The sequence below is a fragment of the Prenolepis imparis genome, unplaced genomic scaffold (assembly GCF_030444845.1).
Source record: "Prenolepis imparis isolate NDT839.2.m4 unplaced genomic scaffold, iyPreImpa1.0 SCAF_2, whole genome shotgun sequence".
In the NCBI taxonomy this organism is placed as follows: domain Eukaryota; kingdom Metazoa; phylum Arthropoda; class Insecta; order Hymenoptera; family Formicidae; genus Prenolepis; species Prenolepis imparis.
The window spans coordinates 21,123,209-21,146,240 of record NW_028141160.1 but is presented as its reverse complement, the minus strand read 5'-3'; the positions used below and the strand labels follow the sequence as shown (position 1 = coordinate 21,146,240).

The window sequence follows — 23,032 nt, the reverse complement described above, 5'->3', positions numbered from 1 at the left end:
ATAAATTCTATATATTACACATATAGATATATGTGTATTCTTGTGTTACAGCCATACTAAATATTGCAATGCTCTTATTTTTTTAATAAACTCATAAAAGCATTATGATAGGGCTTTTATACTTTTTTCAGTAATAAAGCTTTATATTATAAAAGTAGAAAAGAAAAAATGAGAACCCATTTAAAAATCGAAATCTTTTGTACTCTTTTACATCCAACAAGTTTTTTTATACATATCGAATTATTAATCGATATGTATTACTAACATATCATTTTCAGCCAAATTACAATTTTTCTTATATATTGCTATAATATGTATTTTGCTACATATGTATTTTAAATTGAGAAAGATGTCACATCCAATCAAACAGTATGTATATATTTAGATTTAGCTTTTATTTTGACTTAAAAATTGTGATATTTAAATATATCAATTTCTAATATATCAGATGTATCAATACCAGATTGTAGAAAAGTCTGATATATAGAAAATTGAAAAACTCTAGCATATTCATCTCTTTATGCAATTATTCTGTACTTGTCGGACATGTTGATTCTTCGGAAAGAATCGTGCATAATCGTGTACATAAAATCATTACATATTCTTATTAGAAGAAGTTAAGTGAGATTTTAATGTAATGGCACTTTGTTTAAACGCACCACTGATACTCAGTGAACGGGAACGCAGGCTTGTCAAACTGTTTGTGGAACTACAACTGCTTAGACTAGTACTAGGTGTGAGATCAAAAATTGTTTGTACAGTAGGTCTTGCGGAAGTATAATCCGATGGGATTGATTCTGTAATGAAAGATATACTAGTTAACAAAAAGTTCATATTTTTTTAGAGATTCTGAAATATTATTTATCAAATTTTGTAAATTGACGCATATAATAATTGTACACATTTACCAATTAAAGGTGTCTCGTCGTATAAAGAGCCCTGCCTTTTATTGCTGATGAAAGAATTTCTTGTACTTTCAATGCTAGACACCCTTTGAACAACTTCCGCAGCATGTTTCCATCTTAAGTGGTCATTAATGTGTGCCGATAAGAGCATCAACCATTTTTGAGCTTCCTCCTTTGATTCAAATTTAATGGACAATAGTTTGTTTATGCTATTGCCAGAATTATTTATCAAAAGTTCTTTAGTGGAAGCTTTAGACAATCGAATGGATGTTCTCTACAAATATAGAAGAAACAATTATATAGATGAAATAATATGAAAAAATGACTATAGAAAAGTATACATATATATATATATATATATATATATATATATATATATATATATATATAATACAAAGTTGCCAACTAACTTTATTAATTGGTATGACATGCTCTGGATTTTGACCTTCTTCTGCATGTTTTTTCGATTCCCATATTTTGATACAAAAACCTTGCAAACGGGCCCAACAATTTTGATTGTCTATCTTCACATTGCTGATGCTTATTTCCTTGCTGATACAGTCCGGTTGTGCCGCCAATCGACAACAAAAGTGACCGAAAAGTGGCAAAGAGTGATATTTATGCTCTGAAAAAAGAAAAAACGCGATTTAAGTATTTCAAACATGCCGAACTTTTTATATTACTCACCGATATTGTTAATGACAAGGTCATGCGTGTGAATGTTATCGTCCGTGTCATCTAAGGTCAGTTTTGCACGAGCTACTAAATCAAAGTGTGGCCCACTGAAAAGAGACAGTGTCTAATAATATAATGTATAATATTTATTATAAATTATATTAAAAAAAGAAAAGAGAACAACTTACGATTTGGCGGAACTGAATTCGTCACGAAGAGAGGCGGCGAGTTTTTTACCAACAGTTTTCGAGATTGACGAGTGTATTGTTTTTTTTATTCTTCTTGGCGTGCTAGCGATGCTTAAATCCTCTTGCAAAACATGGCTGTAGATTTCTAAGACTAATTCAAATTCAGCAGGCACGTTGTTACTGGAATCAAAGAGATTATATATAAATGCAAAATTATTACATTCTTTGAGTAGCATGATTACTTTTTAATTTATGCTTGGGTCAAATTAATAAATTCTAATTCACAAGGACAATGTGTCAGAGTTGTTAAAGCTTACAATATTAGAACGTCGGGAAAACTGATATCCGTGTGAGCCCTGTCAATAGGACACAATAAGGATGTGTCGTGGATTTCCGTGCCTAATCGCGCTAAGCAAAATACAGCGAATCGACGATGATCTCCGCGATTCTTGAAGTGATCGGAATCTCTCCACATTAACGGTATTCTAAGATCCGAAATCGATAGCCTCCCCGTAGTTCCAGGAACACTAGAAATAGAGTTAAATATAATTATTATTAGGACGACGATTACATTTCTTTTTTTTACGTATTCTTTCTGTTATTTCTACAAAGGAAAAAAACGAACCATGGCTTTTTAATAGATTCGCGACGACGACTTTGCAATTCCGCCATGTAAACCGACATTCTCTCGTTCGATGTAAGCAATGCTTTGGCGGCTTCCAAGCTTTGGGCACGATGCTTTGCGGCTGCCAAAAGTCTCGCCGAGCCTTCTCTCATCTTGATTTCCACCTCGATCTTCTGCTCGAGATCGTGTTCCTGTAACACATATGTCGTAGCATTTTATTAAATAATTCGAACTCGGTCTATCGAGCGTTCGCGAAAGAAAAATTAATCATACATCTTAAAAAATCTTAATACGAATTTTTAAAAAAATTATTCGAAAATTCCTTCGGACATGAAGTCGTACATAGTTTCGGAAAGCATAATCTCATCGCACAGGTGTCGGCAGGTGTTAAATGTACAAGCGTAAACAAAAAAAAAAGGAAAGAACGACCGATAGTTACGATCGAAAAAAATCAGCAAAAAAAGTGTCAGCAATAACGACGACTGTCTGGTTAACACGTGGCCATCACACGTTCATAATATCGGATTGCATACCTAACGAAACGTCTTACATATTTTTGCGAACGAATCATTTTACTCATTTTACGAGCCTTCCGCGAGATATCCATAGACTTCGCAAAGCCGTATCAATTTGAGAACTTTGCGCGATTCAACGATGCATTATAAACTTTATAATATTATTGCATATTTAATATAATGAAGAAACGATATATGTAACAACCTGAGGGAGCGTAGTCTTCTCATTCGTCGCTTTTTGAAATCTCGACATGTATGTGTAAAAAAAAACCTACTATTTTATCGTCCACGTGAACCACACGCGCGATACGAACGAATAGATGAATGAAAATTCCACTTTACGAGGCAAGAAACAAACTTCGCGAAAGCGTAAATAAATCGGCGCGATTCTCACAACGCTGGTAGAACGCGGCAGAATCGGACTGAAATAACGACTCTTCGGGGAAGTGGCCGAATGCATGAGGGGATGACGTTCACCTCGACAAATTGGCTCCTCCTTACGCTTCTCCTTCCACCCTCGGGGAACCGAATGCTAACAACACGAAGTATCGATCCGTATGGCTAGTTTCGTTTTATAGTCAGCGTGCACGAAATCACGTAGAGGTTTCATCCTGGCGAAAATCCTATACGTCGTTGGAATAGGCTCTAACTTTTTTTCTTCCACATTTCTCTCTTATAAAATATTAAATGTAAAATTCCTCCCTTGAGAGAATGTTTTTTTATAACATGCGTATGAATTTTCCCGATATCTCCGACTGAATCATACGAGAATTTTTTTTTATATATATACGACATGCGTATGAATTTTCCTGATAACTCTGAATGAATCGTATAATCCGAAAATAACGCACGCATCAGTAAAATCAATAATGAAGATGATTCATTGTGCGCGCAACGAGCGATTTCGTATTCCGTTGATGCTGGCGTGACACATCCTTTTACCTCGCCACCTCGAGGTGCGCGTTCTATCAGGAATACATCATAAGGTCACGGCGTTTATTCCTCTACTCGAATAGGAATTTTGCAACGACGCAAGGGTAACCGCGGCCACATTTAATCCCTGACCTCGGTGCTGTAACGAGTCTTGATGAAACTCGTTGTGATGCGCACTGTATGACAAACGAGTTCACGTATAAGTGCGATGTAATAAATTCGCTACTCTTTTATATCCCTGTATATATACAGAGAAAATTTTCTCTTAGAATTTACCCTGAAAATCAGGATAATCGTGGGACAATATATGGAAAAAATTTTGAGAATTTCTCTGATTAATATTTATCACAATAAAAATAATATCTATCACAATAAAATATAAAACATGTTTGATTAATTTTACTAAACTGCATAGTAGAAATTCGGAGAAATTCTCATAAAATTCTTTCCATACCATATTGTCCCACGATTACCCTGATTTTCGAGGGTAAATTCTAAGAGAAAATTCTCTCAGTGTATATATAAAATTGTGACTTTTTTTTATACTTTACGATGACATATATAAACGTTAACAAAGTTCTGTTTTGTTAACATAAGACATTTCTCCGGTTTTGCTCTATCTTGTTCCTTCGATCCCGTTGTCCTTCGTCTCTACATATATTCCCCCTCGATCACTTTCTCTCGCTGCCAACGCTTTCCCGAGACACAGCTTGTCTGCCGAAAATAGTCGCCAGAAATCCAATACCCCGGTTGTGCCTGTAATAGTCGTCGCGACACGCATCCTTTTCCTCTCTCGTGTAAATCTCTTTAAGACGTACGACACTCTATGTGCTCGAAGATCGCAACAAATATATAAAAAGGTCGTAGGAAATCGATTCAAATTAAATTGCCATACTGAAGATAATTAAAATAATATAAATGTATACAAGTAATAAAAAAGAATGAATAATTGTTACTCTCATCATTAAGTGAATCTCGTTTAAGATTGCCGGAGTTTATCAGTTAAAATCTTATATAGTTGAGATTTCAAATCCGTTTGACATTGCCATTTGTATGGTCGACCGAGAAAGACGCGATATCACACACGACGTCTAAAAATACGGACAACTTGTGAGGAAACTGTCGGCTTCTGTGAAACTCTCTACGCAGCATCACATCGCGCGTATATAGAGAATCTCGACTCTTCTTCACGCAAATTTAAATCTCTTAATCGTGGCTTATTAAAGGAGATCTATCAGTAATATCGAGAAAATAAAAAAAAAAGGACCTTTTACCAGCGTTTTCAGAAATTCTGATTTGACATCTATCGTTCGATTGAAAGACAAGCGATCGACGAATATTTTGCAAACTCTATCGCGAAATAATAAATCCTACCTTCGAATTTCGTGCAATTTGTCGAACGTAATACAGATCCAAATCTTGAAAGATGTCATTCTTTCCCTGGAGGGTCGGGGTCCTCGATTGCATGCGGGTATCCTCGGCAATTACGACGTTGCATCCCTCGTCTCTCGATTTATTCGTGTTGCGCGGACTCAATATCGTCAAATGCGGGAAGCAGGAGTCCATTTTTCTTTTTTTTTTTTTTCTTCTTCTTCGATACTTCGGTGCTATTCGATATTAACTCGTATAATCAAATACCGAGATCGCTCCAATTCCAGAAACTTGCGAGCGAGATCGATCTCGAAGACGCATATCGTTGCGGACGAACAATCATGGATCACAAGTCCACTCTCTGGAATTGCATTTCCAGTTTCTCTGCGTAGAATATGCACGTGTTAACGAGCGAACAGTCGATTTGCACAAGCTGATTTTTTATTTGCAAATGGATACACGTGGGCCGGTTTTTTTTCCTCGAAGCCTTGACCGAAGATTTCAAACAGGAGCGAGAGCGGGAGAAGGTTGTCCTCTGCTTCTCTCTCGGGAAAAAAATCGAAGCCAAGGTAGACGGAGGAGAGGTTCCCTTCAAAATTTTGTTCATCCACCTCTCTATCGTTCAATATGTATATATATGCTTTCTGACCTCTAAATTTTGCGTAAAACAATGAAAAAAAAAGAAAATGTCACATTATTTCGAAGACTCTCTTCTTCTCGTTTGAATTCTCTCGTTCCCTTGTTAACATGAGTGGCTTAATCATATATACCGATTGCGAGAGAAAATAATCGCAAACAAGATAGATTCGACCGTCCTACGTTTTTCCGTCAGTAGTACAAAATAACTCGTGACGATACAAACCGCCTCCGCGCGATACAAGCGAGCGAGAGATGTCGTTTCGCCTTTCGTTTCTCAAACAACAAGTGCTCCAACTCGTTTCCCTTGTTCGCCTCCTCTCCGCCAAATTTGTTCTGTTCTCCACTTCCGGTAATAGTCGACGCCCAATCGTGTATCATGATTCACCATCAGTCGAATGAAAAAAACCACGTCTCCCTCGATGTTCTACGCATTTGCGGATCATCCACTGGTCTTCGTGTGACGAGACATCTTTCACGTGGATGATGCGAGAGAAAACAATTATTATACCAGATATTATAGTTACGGGGGGCGGTTTGGTAAGGCCGGATGTAGCGCGACTAGATCGGACTAGATACGGTGTACTCGAACGCAAAATCCTGTACGAGGGAAAACTAAAATATTGTGATGCTGTCGCGAAAGAGAGAGAGAAAAGAGGGAAGAAGAGCGAGAGACACCGCGTCCCCAAGAGTACCCGACTAATACTGAATGACGCTCGACCATTCGACTGTGTAAGCATCAACAGGACGCACTACGCACCGCACGCGGTAAATCAGCATAGAGGAAGAAGGGGAGAAGAGGTTGGGGGAGGAAGGGGGAGGGACCACCGGCGTTAACCGACAATAGATTGAATAAGAGAGCGGAGCGAGCATATATGAGGAATCGCCCACGTCAAACGGCATCCGCCGACTTTTTGCGCTTGACTGTGTGCATTAGAGTAATTATCGCGTAATTATCTACGAAATAACTCCAGCGTGTGTGCGTTTGCTCCCTCGAAATTTTTATAAACGCACTGAATAGTGCTCGTAGATTTGTTTCATTACAGCGATGAATATATTAAGTATACCATTGATTATTTCATATTGCACATTATTTTGTTAATAACGATAGATAATTATTTTTTATAATTATCATTGTATAATATATTTATCGAATATTATAATATATATGTATATATATTAAGAAAAAATTGAAAATATATATTAGAATTAGTTAATCTTAACATCGTTATATTTCTCTTGATATCTGTGCATATCTATATATTTTCTCATAATTTCTATTTAAGGCTCCTGGCTCCTTTCCGACCATGTCGAAATCGTGACGTCAGAGGCGAGAAAACACACGCTAAAATTTCTTAGATGCCATTTCGAAATAAAAAAATATTTCGATGAAACAGCACTTCAGATGGCTTTAGCACACTCTTAAAAAACCCCGAAAACTATCCTTTCCCCTTTATAATCAATCAACAGCTGTAAAATGTAATAGTATGAAGCCCAGTCCGTCTGGTCTTTGCACATGCGCAGTCATTCCGCATGTCAAAGTCTGATATCTCGATCATTTTACATTTTACAGCTGTTGATTGATTATAAAGGGAAAAGGATAGTTTTCGGGGGTTTTTAAGAGTGTGCTAAAGCCATCTGAAGTGCTGTTTAATCGAAATATCTTTTCATTAAAAAATGGCATCTAAGAATTTTCAGCGTGTGCTTTCTCGCCTCTGACGTCACAATCCAATATGGCCGCGGTGAGCACCCAGGAGCCTTAAATAAATTATATATTTCTCATAATTATTATATAATGCAAATAAGATAAAATAATAGATACATTATAATAATAATAAGATAAATTATTATATAAGTAGGATGAAATGTGTATTACGTGTTCTACAAAACACAAATATACTTTTAGTAAAGTATACTTTTAGTAAAATCCATAATAGAATTCATTAACATTTCTTCTACAAGATAAAACACAAATCTATTCCTTGATTTTACAAACAATCAAGTGTCTCTATAATTTCAATCTCTTAATATGTATAAAAAATATTTTCTTGTAAGATATATATCTGCACAAATATGCACACACACAAAACATAAAAAATACCTGTACAATAGTATACGTAATAATTACATTTGTCTTTTGTGTCTAAATGAAAACATTATATATTTATGAGAGCAATAATTACAATTTTATAATTGTATACTATAATTATAACATATTGACAATGCTCTCATATAATTATATGATGTTTTCATTTAGACAATAGACAAAGAACATGCAATTATTATGTACCGTTATACAGTTGTCTTTTATATTTTGTGCACAGATTATAATTTTATAACTGTACGCTAGTATAATTTTTCCAGATGTGCAAGCGTTCACACTTGATAAATTTGCCAAGCGTAACCTATTTATATAATAATTACATGTTCTTTGTGTTTTCTGTCTAAATAAAAACATCATATATTTATGAGAGCAATGTCAATATTATAATTATAGCATACAATTATAATTTTATAACTGCATATTAGCATAATTTTTCCAAATGTGCAAGCATTCACATTTGATAAATTTGCCAAGCATAACCTATTTTGGATCATTATTTTCACATGTTCTTCCAATAAATATGCGAATCTAATAAAATAAACCCAAGTCAATATTTATTAATCTCTGCCGTATAACAAGCTAAGAACAAATCCGAATTGATGAAAAATGCAATATATCTTTAAATGCAAAATCAACGAACGACATCACTCTCATCAGTAATCGCAAAATCAGAGAAATTCATTAATTTGAACTCACCACATAACTTCTTGCGTTTCTAATGCTCTCTCGCCTACGAACTCTCGTTTGATAGTCGTTCAAGCAGGATAAATAATTATTCTCCTTGTAAGAAACATTATTTAACGACTTGCGTGACGTTTGAACGCTTTTCCTCCGCGGTGCCATTTTGTTATTTGAATTCTTTATGGCGAATGTGCACCGTTAGGATCAACTTACGGTGAATTTCCATGTGAACTAAAACTAAAATAAAAAGGGTTATGGTTATATATATTTTTAAGAAATAAATTTAATTTATAATTATATTAAAATATAATTTCTAGTTCTTTCCCTTATATTTTTTCAAAATGTTATGAAATATTTAAATCGAAATTATCGCGTTATTGAATATTAGGTTTGTTCTTTTTAGCTGCACTGATGAACTAGTGCAATAAGTTAGAGTGAAACAAAATATATTTGTTTCACCAGCTTAAAGAGAGGCCAATAAAGGGAGGCAACAGGTGTGAATGTACGTACATGCATATATACATTTACTATAGTGTCCTTCTATGTATGTAAGTGATGAATGAAAGAATTTAGAGATAATTTCACAATTATTTGAGAAATTTATTACAGCCCAAGGATGTGTAAATTAAATTTGCTCAAGAGAATGAAATTCTTAAAAATATGTATTTAAATGATACAATATACCGTATTTTGAATCATTACTCGATTCAATTCATTTCAAATTATTCGAAAATGCGCGTATATAATATTGCCAATTAAGAGTTAGGCAGTTCCTCAATAAATTGATAATATATTTTATAAGCAAGACAGAGATAGCTATATTATACATAATAATGCAAAATCTCAAATTTAATCACAAGTGTGAATATGATTGAACTAAGAAAGAAGCCGTTTATTTCTTCTCTTTATCCTTTTCTTTTTCTTTTTCTTTCTCTTTCTCTTTGTCTTTATTTTGTTGTAACGATCCGACAGCTTGGCGAACAGCTTCGGATTGTGGATCTACGCCTGGTAAGTTTTCCAAAACCGATTGAAGAAAAGCAGGATCTGACATGACAGCTGCATAATCTTCTTCTACATCCATTGCTTCTTCCTTCTGCGACTCTAATTCTTCTACATAATGATAATAGAAGTGAGTGATTTCGAAATGACTATTAATACATTGATTTATCGATCAAAGACTTACGTTGATCTTGCATGGACATTTGCATAGCAAAAGCAATTTGTTCCTCTTCTGTCATATTAGTGAAATCTGGTACGTTGCCTCTGCATGGAGCAGTGTCATCAGTAGCGACAGTCGAATCTTCTGATCCTTCAAGAGACATAGCGAGGGCACGTTTTAGCATAGCCTCCTCATTGGGTGCTTCTTTTATAGTTTCCGGTTGGTTATTCGTGGTAGTCTCATTTGCTTGCGCTCGACGTGCCTCGTCTTCTTGCCGTTGCCGTTGTTCCTCCATAGAAACGCGTAATGCCTAAGAGAAAGAGAAATCATAATTAATAGTATAAATCATCATTATTCTTACAGAATAGAAAAATTCTTCTTTCTTAAGAATCATTATTCTTACAGAAAACACTAATAAGAATTTATTTTAGGTACTGACCAATGCAAGTTCGGGATCCTCGTTTGGATCGACACCAAATTCGAATGCTGCGCTACCCATCCCAGCTGCACCCATTCCATCCTCACCCTGAATTATAGGAGACGAGATCAGGGCGTCTGATAGATGTGGTCCTGGTGGAACCGTGACGAGATGACTTCCAGTACCATCTTTTCCATTCAACGCATTCACGAAGGCTGTCAGTATTTCGTTATTGATACTCTCTTCACCAAAACTTACAACATCAACATTCACTTTTTCCTTTTTCAAACGTTTGGCTAGTTTCACTAATTCCTTCTCGTCAATGTCTATTGGACTTCCAATAAATGCAACAATACGCATTTTATGGTTTTTGCCTTGTCGATGCTTCAATGCTAACTATAAATTTTACAATCATTAATTTATGTTTGACAGATATATTTGTAAAGTCAAGCCAAATAAGTTGTACGTACATGGGCAATCCTAATTCCTGTAATGAGACACAATTTTCCACTGGGTTGAACCTGATGAAGCTTAGACAGTATTCTGCCGACATCACTCGTAAGTGTTACTAGTACTTCAACGCTAAAAAGATAAAGAGATTAACATTTAACCTGCGATAAACTTTTACGTCCACAATACTTGTCAATATATCTGACTCGTACTTGGCAAGAGTTATGAGACCCACGTTGTTTTCAGGATTCGTACGAGTCTTGGAATGACACACCAAGTTGACAGCATCTTGTTGCGCTTGCAATCGAGTAGGTACGAAATCTCCATTCCGCATATAATCACTGTTATCAACGCTGCACATATATAGGTTGAGATTAATCAACTTAAAATCATTTAAGAGCAAATATTTCAAAGGCTCCTATGTAAGATTGTCAACGTCATTGTCATCACGCTAACCTCAAAATTTCAATACAATTAACTTTTCTACGTATATATAAAATTGAATCAAAATGTTAAAACAATTCTACTTGTAAGGTAAGCAGGTATTTCTTAAATTCAATGGCAATATCGCCAAAAGGCGATGAAAAAATCAAATCGAAATTAAAAAGAAAGCCTCACCATATAATCGTACTTTCCAGCACCATGTTGGATGGATTGACTGTTGATTGATCGAATCGACGCGAGACGGCGCGGCGATTTAATCCAATTTTCATCAACTCACGTTTCGCGTTGTGCGCATGCGCGTGAAATTTAAAGAGCAACACTCATCGTTAAGTTCTCAATTATAGTTTTACATCTAACTTTTACGTAGCAGTGATAATCAACAGCTTTCCTTCCCTCTCTCTCTCTCTCTTTCTTTTTTGAGATTATTTATTATTTAAAGAGAACAGTTTCGATTAAATATATAAATCATCATCTTGTGTATTATATAAAAAAGGTAACAATATAATAATATAATATATAATATTAATCTACGTGTACGTCTCAGAAAATCGGCGCATAAGACATATATTTAAGATATTTTTAAGATACGTCTTTGGATATCATATCATAAGACTTCTTAAAGATGTCTTAAAGATTTCTTAAAGACGTGTTATGCTCGAATTTTGGACATGGTGTGACTACTTGATCGCGAGATTCGAGAAGATGCGACGTGGTGAGGGTGGGCGACGGAGGCGGCGAGTTATTGTCATCATCGTTCAAGGCGAGGGTAGAGTATCTCGGCGCCTCGCTGGAGAAGACGGCCTGTTCGTAGGTGGGTGGCAGATCTTCGCGGACGGCCGACGAGGCGTACAGCTTCCTCGCTTGCCTCCTCTCGTCCAGGATACGTAAGATGATCACGATCGGTCCTACCAGCAGCATGATCGCCCCGATCGCGACCATAGCGACCGCGGTCACCGCCCCGCCGTTGTGGGAAAACTTGATCCTGCTGCTGCCTCTTCGAAGGATATTATTATTGTTATTAGTCATCGCGACTCGATCGTTTTCGCGGCTAAATAATTTCGTAGACGCGTCCTCCGCGGAATTAACATCTTTCCTCGTCGCGTCATCGCGATTATTTTCGCCCTCCTCCTCCTTCGATTCCGAAGCGGATTCTAAACTACTCGTGATGTTATTCTCTTCCGAGTAAAGATTTTTCAAGATTTTCGAGATTCTATTACCGAAGATATGTTCCCTGTCGCGAACTATCCTCAAGATCTTGTTCGGCGCGTTTTTACTTTCCGGACGCAAATTTTCATCGTCAGTCGTCGAATTTTCAAGAGGATTTGATAGGAATAGGGCGGATCGTTCCTCCTCCGAAGCGATTTCCAACTCGTTTCTCAAAGCTTGTCTAATTACATTCAATTTAGGGTGCTTTCTGTCATTATTTAAAGACGATTCTGGATCTATCCGAATTATTATCTTCTCGTCATTCCGATCGATCAATTGTTGCTGGGCGGAAATTATGGCGAGATCGTATTCATTTCCGGCGTGTTTTATAGAGAACGTCGTGGATTCGATAGACAAATCGATCGATGAATTTGTCTGTGAAAAAAAAATAAAAAATATATTTTAGATAATTTTATTTATATGATTAATTGCGAGTTTTAATAATTACCTCGATAATGTGGTTTGTTTCCAGCATTCTTCTCTGCAAAGTACTGATGCCTTTTTGAAGAAGGACGATACCGACGGCATTCCAGATGACCAGATGCAATATAATGATTGTTCGTGAGGCCCATCTGTTTGTTCTCAAAGTGAGGGACATTACGGCAACATCACATCGACGATTAATCGGAAGTCAAGGTGTGACAGATACAACCTTTTACACACTTGCTACTCCTTCCTCCGTGGAAGTAACTAAGCGACATTTTCGTCATTATACATTCATCGCCGTTCAGATCTCATTATTGTAGACGGTGAGTGACATATATGTATCTATGAGACACTGAAAGGATACAGCAGGATCTAACACAATTTCAATATTTCATATATATTAAAATTAAATACATTAGTATATATATATATATATATATATATATATATATATTATTCTATACGTCATTCTTGTATGACGTAATAAATAATCGCTACAAATTATAATTTATAAATTATTTTTAAAAATGCGTCATATATAATGGTTATACTTTTATAGATATGTAAATTATAAGAATAATGCGCTTATCATAGTTATGCATATTATTTACTCTTGCATAAAGTTTTGTTCGATATTTAACATCATAATTATTAATTTCAATTTTCGGATGAAAAGTGATACAGTAGAACTTTTGTTATTCGAACTAGTCGCGGAACAAAATGTTCGGTTAATTGATTTTTTTTTAATCAAACGATTGTGTTTCAAAGTGAAGGAAGTTTATTTATTATATAATATATACACATATTATAATAAATAATATAATATATATTATTAATGTATATATAATATACATATAATATATATATGTATATATCATATATATATTATATATGTAATATATTATTAATTATATTGTATATATAATTTAATTATATTTTATATATATATATATATATATATATAATATATTATTATAATATAAATATATATTCTTCTGTGAACGTGCGCAAATATGCAAATTATATTAATTTTAGTCTTCCTCTCATTCTATATTTTCTCAGTTTTTGTGAGCTGTTAGTTTACATATATGTTTCTTAACATAACTCGTTTTTATTATACACATATCTAAGATCTACTTAATGACTTATAATGATACACATATCTAAAATCTATACTTAATGATATGTATATATTAGGTATATATATGATATCTATAAATTCTTACTTGCGTAATCTGTGACAATAATACGTTATAAATTTATTATTGTTTTCTGACACTGCTCAAATAATCGGACGTTCATTTGATTAAGCGATGTTCGGATAACAGAGGTTCTACAGTATTTGTTTTATGTGCAACACGCGTAGCTAATTATTCCAAATTTCGTAGTGGCACATTATTATGTATGCGTATCAAAAACAAATTTGTAAGTTTGAGTCACACACTATACGGTGGCAAACTCGATAAAACGTTTCGAGAGAAAAAAACATGAGAATTTTTTTATATAACTTTACTTTATATATCAATTCACGGTTTATATGCGCGGTATAAACATGCAGTCGTCCTAAGCGACAGCGCGATTACGACTTATTTGCCCAGTTATACGGGTCGCAGAGAGCAATAGCGAATGACTCATTTCCACTACCTTGCACCATCCCGTTATCCCGTAACGCTTCATACATACGAAACATGACGACCCTGAAAACCGATGTCTCCGTATACTAAGCGGACATATCGCGGTAATAACATATTATATATATACTCGACATATTATATTGTGAGCATTTGAAAATTGCATATCCGAAATAATTGTGCATCTATTTCCTTAGAGATATAGAGTGCATTTTATCTCGGGTTCTCTGTCGCGTTAAATTTGCGTAAACAAAATTCACTGTCCTTTTTTATTAAATCCATTTAAAGTATATTGTAATGAATAAACGTGCGTATCAGAGTCGCATGCGATATATATATACATGAAATAATATATATATACATATATATATCGTGCGTTGATTAGCAGCGGCGAAATACAAAAATAAATAAATAATATATCATAATTTTTAATAATATTAGATTTTAATTTTTTTCTAAGCGTTCTATATGGAAAGAATACGGAGAGACGCCTTCATACGGAGATGAGATTCAAATGCAATCGCAATTTTTCTACCCAATCCCAATAATCGTCCGGCGATCGCAGACAGTGGTACCATCTAACGTTCTAACGTACAGCTAGTATAAACAAGGGCGCATCCCATAAAACATAGAATGTTCATAGATGCTAGTGGCAGAAATAGGAGAGAGGAAAAGATAAAGAAAAGTAGCAAGAGCATCCCATAATCCATAATGCATTTCTATCCACTAGCATCTTGTCCACTCGGTCAACTGGATGTGCCATGTGCTGGAAGAAGCGGAAGATCGCCACATTGAACACCACGTGTTCAACCAGTGGTTCAACTCACATGTCGGAGAACGACTTTGTACTTGTGACTCATCGACGTCGAAAGTATCGTAATAAAACAAAGAAAAATTTGCGCAGAGACACGACTCCAGAGAACGCTACGCAGGATTACGAGGTGGATTACGAGGTGGAGCTTTTCTTTCGGTAAGCCGCATGTCTCGTTTCACTGTCGCGAAACAGGTTCGCTATAGTTAACTATGAGGTCTGTTCTTTTCAGCTGAACTCAGTTCAGAGTTTATATCTTTCCTTCCAATGTGGGGTAAAAAAGATAAACTCTGAAGTAGTGCAGCCAGTTCAGCTGAAAAGAACAGGCCTCTCTCCAACTCCAACTCCTTTAATCCGGAGAGTTAACCTCTAATCGCAACACGTTTTACGGCGATTTTCAGCACGTTACGCAACGCTTTCGAGTACAGAGATACGCCGTTAGTCAATTTTATTCGTAGAAAGCTGAAGAAGTCTCTAACCATTCTAAATTCTGACGGTATTTCCGAGATAGTCTGCTACGGGTTAGGGAGGTTCTCGCAGTCTAGGTCATCGAAATATCAATTGGCCCTTCTGCTGTACCTGCAGACGCGATATGTCAACGCTCGCGTGCACGTGTACGATCCAGCGTTTTGCCCCGTCGAAGAGCAAACCTTGCGTAACCTGGGTCTAGAGATTATAGAGACGAATGAGGAGGGCAAACGTATCATCCACCAAGATAGAACTACTTTCGTTTTCATGCCGCACTGTTCGCACGCATTGATGAATAATTTTCTCTATGCGAACTGGGGAGAAGGATTAACCAATTGTATTCTGCTATCTAATAGTTTCGCAGGGCTAGTTGAAGATTTCCCGTCTAAGAAAATACAGAGACTAGCGGGTTACGTACAACGCATTGAACCTTATGTTACAGAATTTAAATTGGAAGATTTCTTCAAGAGTGAACCCAGATGTTCATACGAGTACGCTTTTGCCAGCCTTAGCATTCATATCTTTCCTAAAGAGAAATTGCTTACAGTTCCGGCGGATATCTGGAACTGTAGAGAGGAACCGCAATATTTAGAGGACGACGTGGAAATTATTCCAGCTGTAGCGTGTAATAGTTGTAAAAATTCAAGATAACATTCGACGCATGTAATTATTTTCTTTGATCCTTGTACGACGATTTGTAGCGTGATACATAGACTTTTTCGATCGTTGCACGACTAATAATTACATTCACTTTTAGAATACAGCGAAAAAATGAATAATAATATCCAAACTGTTCGCTCTCTCGCGCGAGAGCTACGCCGAATTTCGCAAAATAAGAGTACGAAAGAAAATGCAATGTTACAGTATATTTTGGAACAGGCTCATGCTCATAAAGAGACGTCTCAAGTTTTGTGTAAAGCAAGGGAAGAATTGAAGAATTTAGCAGAGACGTATCTTTGTTATTTGAAATCTCAACAAACATGTAAAGATATTCATAAACAATACGCTGGTAAAGGTGAACGTAGTATAAAAGAAACTGCAGATCTCGTAGGTTTTAAATTGCCTCATGATCCAAAATAAAATAGATAGAAATAGAAATATTAAAAATATTAGTATGATATAAATAGTTTACTTTATATTCTTTATTTTATCTGTTAATCTGTATTTATTGTATTTCTGTAAAGATAATCTAAATGAAGATTTTAATTAAAGATTATCATACTAAATCTTAATTTTATATGCTGCACATTTCTGTACACCTCTCTCTTATTTCCAACAACAAAAAAATACAACCCATTTTTCTGTACACCTCTCTTATTTCCAAAAATATAAAATTGTATGTACAATTGTAATAAATAATTCTTTTAATTTTAACGTTTAGGAATTGTATAGGTTGTGTACATTAGAGCACTGGGTGCTTTTTATGATGATAAGAAATTGAATTATAATATATAAATATAGAAAAATATATTCTTTAAAATGGTACATGTGTGCTCTATCTTTTGGAAATGACAATCATGATGCAATTTATATTAAACATACATCACAATTTTAAAAAGATTTATACTGATCATCAGTTAGGAATATTGCTTACGTATACATTTTGCAATCGTTGACAATTGCATGTTACTCGTGCCTTCGTAAATAGTTCCAATTTTCGAATCTCGAAAGTACTTCTCCTGGGGGAAGTCTGTGGTAAATCCAACACCTCCCATAAAATCAATGCATTTTGCCGTAACACGTAGAGCAGTTTCTGTGTAACATTATATAGTATATTATTCTTTTGTTTCACGCTTGTATTTATGAAAAAGAGTTTGAGATTGGCAAATTGCTTACCAGATGCGACTAATTTAGCCATTGCCGCTTCCTTCATAACATCCTTTTTAGCATCGACCAATCTAGCTGCGTTATAAACGAGCAACTTGGCGCATTCGAGATCGGTTGCAACTTGAGCTATTTGATGTTGCATCGACTAAACAGATTTCATATCAAAAATAGATTATTTTTCACCCACACAGCATGTATATCCAAATGACGTTTAGAAGATATCTCGAAGATATTTTATCGCCTAAATATATCTTCTGAACGTTCTTTGAATATGAATGCTGTGGGCAGATTCAGACGACGTAAAATGATAACGGATTCTTATCTATCATACCTGGAATGAGAAAACGTCATATCCAAATTGTTTTCGTTCCAACGTATAGGGTATAGTCGCGTCTAAGCATCCTTGTGCTATACCAATCATTTGTGCCCCTATTCCGACTCGACCTTCGTTAAGGAATCCAGCCGCATATTTATATCCATGCCCAAATTCACCCAAAATGTTATTTTCAGGTACCTAAAAAAATAAAAATATCGAATATTAATTGAAAAATAAATAATTGATTTTATGTATTATTTGTATTTGGTAAAAATAATATATATATATATATATATATATATATATATATATAATAACATGCAAAGAGCTTTATTCTTTTATCTCTGGTACGTACTCTAACGTTGTCGAAATAGATCATGCAAGTTCCGGATGCCTTAATGCCTAATTTCTCTTCCGGTTTGTTAACCGTCAAACCAGGAGTGTCACGATCTACGAAGAAAGTTGTGATGCCGCGGTATCCCTGTTTAATGAAAAGAATATTACATTAATTTATTTTCTAAGCTTTAAATAATGTATTCGATTTTTTTAAAATAGAGTACGTAAGGATCTACTCACTGCGGAAGGATTCGCATTAGCAAAAACTAAAAAAACTCCCGCGATGTCCGAATTCGAAATCCACATTTTTGTTCCATTAATAATGTAATCAGAACCATCCTTTTTCGCTTCGGTCTTGAGAGAAAAAGCATCCGATCCCGAACTAGGTTCCGTTAAACAAAAACTCCCAGCCTAAAAAGGACATATTTTATAATTATTTTATGACTTTAAATCCATATACACACATCAGATAGAATAAAGTATTTTTTTGTAACGTAAATGTATGTCAATTGTGCATAGCAACTTACGTAGTTTTGTGCTAATTTAGGTAAATAGATTTGCTTTTGCTCCTCGGATGCAACTTTAATTATCAACGAATTCACTAATGTGTTATGTATATCAACAAGAGCAGCCACAGATCCGTCGATTTTAGCAACTTCTTCGATAGTCAAAATGGTACTCATGAAATTACAGCCTGCGCCGCCGTAATCTGTCGGAATTTCGAGACCCATCAACTGAAATTGAAAGATATTAAAATATAACATATCTCTTTTTATTAATATACTAGAATATTAAAAAGTGCATTACATACGCAAAATGATGGTTGAAAAGTTTGATATTATATAATAAAAAAAATTGTGGTATATAGTCTTATTATTAGACATTTTATATAAAATTCTATGGAATTTTCTCTTTTCTCTTAACGAGAGAGAGAGAGCAATGAATAAAAAATTTTCAAGATTGGCTTTGTCCAATGTACTATTTACACGTTGATTACAATTGTGAAACAAATGTAATTAACATGCATGTTGTAAAAAAATATATTTATATATTATCACGAAATCTTTGTGTCTTATTACGAACTGCATAAAGAAAGAAAAAGACAAGATATATTTCCTCGTTACAAATTGCGTAAAGACAAGATATTTTTTATCGCCTTGTATATATGTATATTGTGTACAAAAAATATTTTTAATACGTATGCAGGCGATAAAAAATATTTTCCTCATGCGGTTCTTAATGAAAAAAATATACCTTCTTTCTTTATCTTTTCCAATTTGTTAATTTAGCCATTTTACGCGATTAATGAATCAAACATCCATACATGAGACTTTCGATATTATCATATTTGCAATGAATTTCACAATCGCGACCAGATAAACAATATTTTGATCGGAAGTTTGAATATATTTTCTTATCAACACTTGCAATAATATACGACTAATAAAAATTAATAGATTCTAGCGAAATTAGTATATATAACGTGTACTACTTTTTGTCGATCAAATTGTGTCAGTTTACGAGTAAATAAAATAAAGAAAAAAGGTATTTCAAATATTTTATTAAAGCATAAATTATATAAAATACGTGCGCGAGAGAAGAGAGAAAAAGATAGAATCTTTCATTTAAAAATATCAGTTTATCGATGCAAGATTGATATTGTCTGGAAATTTAATTTGTTAATCAATTTGTCTGTGAAATTTTCGTTTTGATTTTGCTTATAATCTCAATGAATGCTATATTATTTCTTTCTATTATTTCTTGTTCATCGATGATTAAGAAATTATGTCTCGCGTCAAATGCTTTTGATACACAAGCGACAAGAAACCGGCTGTGTATACAAACTGCTTTGATCACTTTCAATGACATTTAACATATTCAAACTGTCCTTTCCTTTATCTTTTTATCACCTTTATCTTTTTATCACCTTTATCTTTTATTCACCACATTACTAATTCTCTTAAGTTTCTTACTTAAATACGGATGAATAACGCGACGTATTTTATTTTGCTTTTTGTGTATTTAAAATGATAAAAATTCTTTTTTTAAATTGATTATACGTATAACTGAGAAATGTATAAGTAATATTATTATAACGTATAATCTATAAATATACAAACGCGTGTAAACACACAAGAATATTTATAAGTCATATGTGTGTCTCTCAGATGTATTATAAATTAAATATAATTCAAATATATAGATTCGTTGGATATTATCAATCTCTCTGTTTATAACTGATTATACTGTTCATACTGATTATAACTGATACAATTGATCGAAAAGATTTCTTTACATATACACAATTTAATTTAAAAACCTAATTCGATCTAAAATAATTCAAATAAGTTATTTCGAAAGAGGACTTACGCCGTTCTCGAACAGTGTTTTCAAGACGTAATCATCTATTTTCCCCTCCTTTTCCATTTTCCGTACTAGTGGAGCGATTTCTTCTTTAGCCAATTTAGCGACTGGAAAATATTGATATTTATGAATTTATTGATAATGATTATATGAATTCTATGTTGCAATAGACTTTTTTCTAATTAACTTGTTTATCATTTTACAGTATAATAAAACTGTGATAATGAAATATTAGTCATTCTCACCAGTTTCTTTCATCATAAGTTCATCATCAGTAAATTGCGTCAAAGGGGCTGGGCAATGATCGAGTCTTGACATACATAAATGTATTCCTCGCGTTTGCGTAAATTTTTTCGGTATCTATAAAAAAAAATATATATATATATATATATTTATTTATTTTTCTAGTATATACATACGATACATATTTATTATTAAAAAATATATATTTTTATTCTTCTTGTGCTGAAAAATATACTGATAAACATTGCGTGCGTGCAGAAAATTGATGCAGCTGATCTGTCAATCATCGTAATTTGTTCTCTGTAATCGCAGTTATTTTTAAGGAGTAGAACGTGGCATTGCACAGACATTCAATTATGTACTGAATATTTTCAGTAAAATAGTAAACGTAAAACTGATAGTATGCAGTAAAAACATAGATGTTATGACTAATAAAATTGTAATTAGTTCTTTGACTTAAAAGGAAAATGTGGCATTGCACAAAAGTTTAGTTATATACTGAATATGTTCAACAGGCTAGTAAATCGAAAAACAATAATGCACAATAAAAGTAAATGTTAAGTTGCTAAAATTACGTTGAAAAATCGATGCGAAAATCTATGAAAATATGATTTTATTATGTCTTTGTGTAGCTAAAATTTCAACAAATTATTCTATTACAAATTATTCTATTAGAAATATATATTATTATTACATATATATTTTTTTTAATATTGGAAAATATCTGTTATAAATCTTTTAAAAACAATGTGTACGCATTATTGTAGTCTAAATTATATATAATAGCGTACATATAATACATAAGATAAAAAAGAATTTAACAAAATTAAGTACAATTAAATTAACTTCTATTTAAAAGCTTTTCTTGTGCATGAATAAAATGTATTGTGTTTTGTCGAAAATATTACGATATAATTGATAGATTGGTCGTAGAAAATAAAATAAAACAGATAACAAAACGTATTAATTTATATAAAATCCAATAAAATGGATAAGGAAATTCATTACAGATAAATCAAGTAGGCGTATGATATAGTGTGTGCTTATCTCTTTCTAATTTAGATAAAACAAAAATTTCATGTTTTCTTGGATATCATGAAATCATATAACATTATAAAGAAAGATTTTATTACAATAGTAGTAAAGAAAAGTTTAATCGAATTTGTGTTTCGAGCTAATAATTAGTTCAATCGAATTTATAAATTATGTAGCGGCACAATACATATGGAAACGGATATTTTATTATTGTATTTCAAATTGGAGTTGTTTTGGATTCGATAATTAAAAAAAAACGTTTAACGCTGCTGTAACAAATGAGATATATTTACAAGAAACAGTTTACAAAAAGTTATAAATATATATATAATTATATATAATATATAATTATATATAATTATATATAAATATAAATTTGATAAATAACAAAAAGAAGAAGAAAAAGGGATTGTTGCTCACGTACTTCACGGAAGATTGATCTAAGCATAGAGGCGTTCATGGTTGGACGTGTCTCCTTTGAATTGTTATTTGTGTGAAGAATATGCCCGACGATGCTGGCGGTCCGCAAGCTAAGCTAGCACTGACTAGGATCATTTGCGGTTCGGCTTTTTGTCGCTCTGTGCCGGTCGAGAGAAGCCGATCCAGATTGTGCTTTCGCGTTCGTACAAAACAGGTTGTTGCGTAATGAAGAACTAATAAGAAGTTAATCATGCCAGGCCAACTCCAATACCCTGTCAGTCTGCTTGAGGTATCTGCTCCGTCATTTTCTCTCTCTGGTTTATTATATACGCCTACAATATTGATTTATATCGATTCGTGTTTGCGTCTTCTTATTCTTATCACCGAGCGCACGATTTTTCAAAGACACATATCTGTATTCAACAAGAAAGAGAGAAAGATCTTTTAAATTTACATCATCAAAGAGTAGAATTTTTCTTTTGCTTGATAAACTTTTCATTTTTATAGAATTACGAAATTTTGTTATCGCAATGATTGCTTCATATCTATCAACATAATAGCTCTCCCTCGCACAGAATTTTTCTTATCTAGAGTTTAGATGATATTGCTATATGTAGATTATAAATCAAATGTAGATTAATAAAATCAATCGAGAATCAATCGATAAATTAATTTTTGAAAATATTTATACAATTTTTATTAAGCAAGATATATGTATATATCTAATCTATTAAAAACGTTGTCGAAATAATTTGTTATATACTTGTATATCTTTTATGTGCATATCTTCTTTAATTGATGTCCGATTATACTATGATTGTACGTAATCCGATATATCTATCGAT

At 33.7% G+C, this 23,032-nt stretch overlaps 5 protein-coding genes across 10 annotated transcripts; 1 reads left to right on the top strand and 4 right to left on the bottom strand.

The window, feature by feature from the left end:
• Positions 1 to 38: 38 nt before the first annotated feature.
• On the bottom strand, positions 39 to 8,810 carry LOC145932614 (rhotekin). Of its 5 annotated transcripts, XM_083031700.1 has the most exons (9): positions 6,075 to 6,615; positions 5,216 to 5,863; positions 2,394 to 2,584; positions 2,086 to 2,295; positions 1,769 to 1,948; positions 1,593 to 1,687; positions 1,316 to 1,530; positions 909 to 1,179; positions 40 to 797 (listed from the first exon to the last, which is right to left on the bottom strand). In XM_083031700.1, the coding sequence occupies exons 2-9, from the start codon at positions 5,405 to 5,407 to the stop codon at positions 595 to 597; spliced, it is 1,557 nt and encodes a 518-aa protein (XP_082887826.1). In that variant the 5' UTR covers positions 5,408 to 5,863; positions 6,075 to 6,615; the 3' UTR covers positions 40 to 594. The 5 variants fall into 5 exon arrangements, with proteins under 5 accessions (XP_082887827.1, XP_082887828.1, XP_082887826.1 ...); XM_083031701.1 differs by lacking the exons at positions 5,216 to 5,863; positions 6,075 to 6,615 and adding an exon at positions 8,649 to 8,810 and having other exon boundaries at positions 39 to 797; XM_083031702.1 differs by lacking the exons at positions 5,216 to 5,863; positions 6,075 to 6,615 and adding an exon at positions 3,114 to 3,321 and having other exon boundaries at positions 39 to 797.
• A 467-nt stretch (positions 8,811 to 9,277) lies between these two features.
• Rpn10 (regulatory particle non-ATPase 10) lies at positions 9,278 to 11,399 on the bottom strand. Its single transcript, XM_083031716.1, has 6 exons — positions 11,279 to 11,399; positions 10,873 to 11,013; positions 10,681 to 10,792; positions 10,232 to 10,606; positions 9,817 to 10,102; positions 9,278 to 9,743 (listed from the first exon to the last, which is right to left on the bottom strand). The coding sequence occupies exons 1-6, from the start codon at positions 11,371 to 11,373 to the stop codon at positions 9,526 to 9,528; spliced, it is 1,227 nt and encodes a 408-aa protein (XP_082887842.1). The 5' UTR covers positions 11,374 to 11,399; the 3' UTR covers positions 9,278 to 9,525.
• Positions 11,400 to 11,556: 157 nt separating this feature from the next.
• On the bottom strand, positions 11,557 to 14,303 carry LOC145932619 (uncharacterized). Its single transcript, XM_083031709.1, has 3 exons — positions 13,963 to 14,303; positions 12,759 to 13,088; positions 11,557 to 12,685 (listed from the first exon to the last, which is right to left on the bottom strand). The coding sequence occupies exons 2-3, from the start codon at positions 12,906 to 12,908 to the stop codon at positions 11,732 to 11,734; spliced, it is 1,104 nt and encodes a 367-aa protein (XP_082887835.1). The 5' UTR covers positions 12,909 to 13,088; positions 13,963 to 14,303; the 3' UTR covers positions 11,557 to 11,731.
• A 588-nt stretch (positions 14,304 to 14,891) lies between these two features.
• Positions 14,892 to 16,636, top strand: LOC145932622 (SRR1-like protein). 2 transcript variants are annotated; one of them, XM_083031713.1, is made up of 3 exons: positions 14,895 to 15,337; positions 15,580 to 16,309; positions 16,404 to 16,636. In XM_083031713.1, exons 1-2 carry the CDS (start codon positions 15,129 to 15,131, stop codon positions 16,295 to 16,297), a joined length of 927 nt encoding a protein of 308 aa, XP_082887839.1. In that variant the 5' UTR covers positions 14,895 to 15,128; the 3' UTR covers positions 16,298 to 16,309; positions 16,404 to 16,636. The 2 variants fall into 2 exon arrangements, with proteins under 2 accessions (XP_082887838.1, XP_082887839.1); XM_083031712.1 differs by having other exon boundaries at positions 14,892 to 15,337; positions 15,580 to 16,636.
• A 452-nt stretch (positions 16,637 to 17,088) lies between these two features.
• LOC145932617 (short/branched chain specific acyl-CoA dehydrogenase, mitochondrial) lies at positions 17,089 to 22,513 on the bottom strand. Its single transcript, XM_083031707.1, has 9 exons — positions 22,192 to 22,513; positions 20,735 to 20,849; positions 20,496 to 20,596; positions 18,653 to 18,859; positions 18,366 to 18,536; positions 18,145 to 18,270; positions 17,805 to 17,987; positions 17,483 to 17,618; positions 17,089 to 17,399 (listed from the first exon to the last, which is right to left on the bottom strand). Exons 1-9 carry the CDS (start codon positions 22,225 to 22,227, stop codon positions 17,224 to 17,226), a joined length of 1,251 nt encoding a protein of 416 aa, XP_082887833.1. The 5' UTR covers positions 22,228 to 22,513; the 3' UTR covers positions 17,089 to 17,223.
• Positions 22,514 to 23,032: the final 519 nt, after the last annotated feature.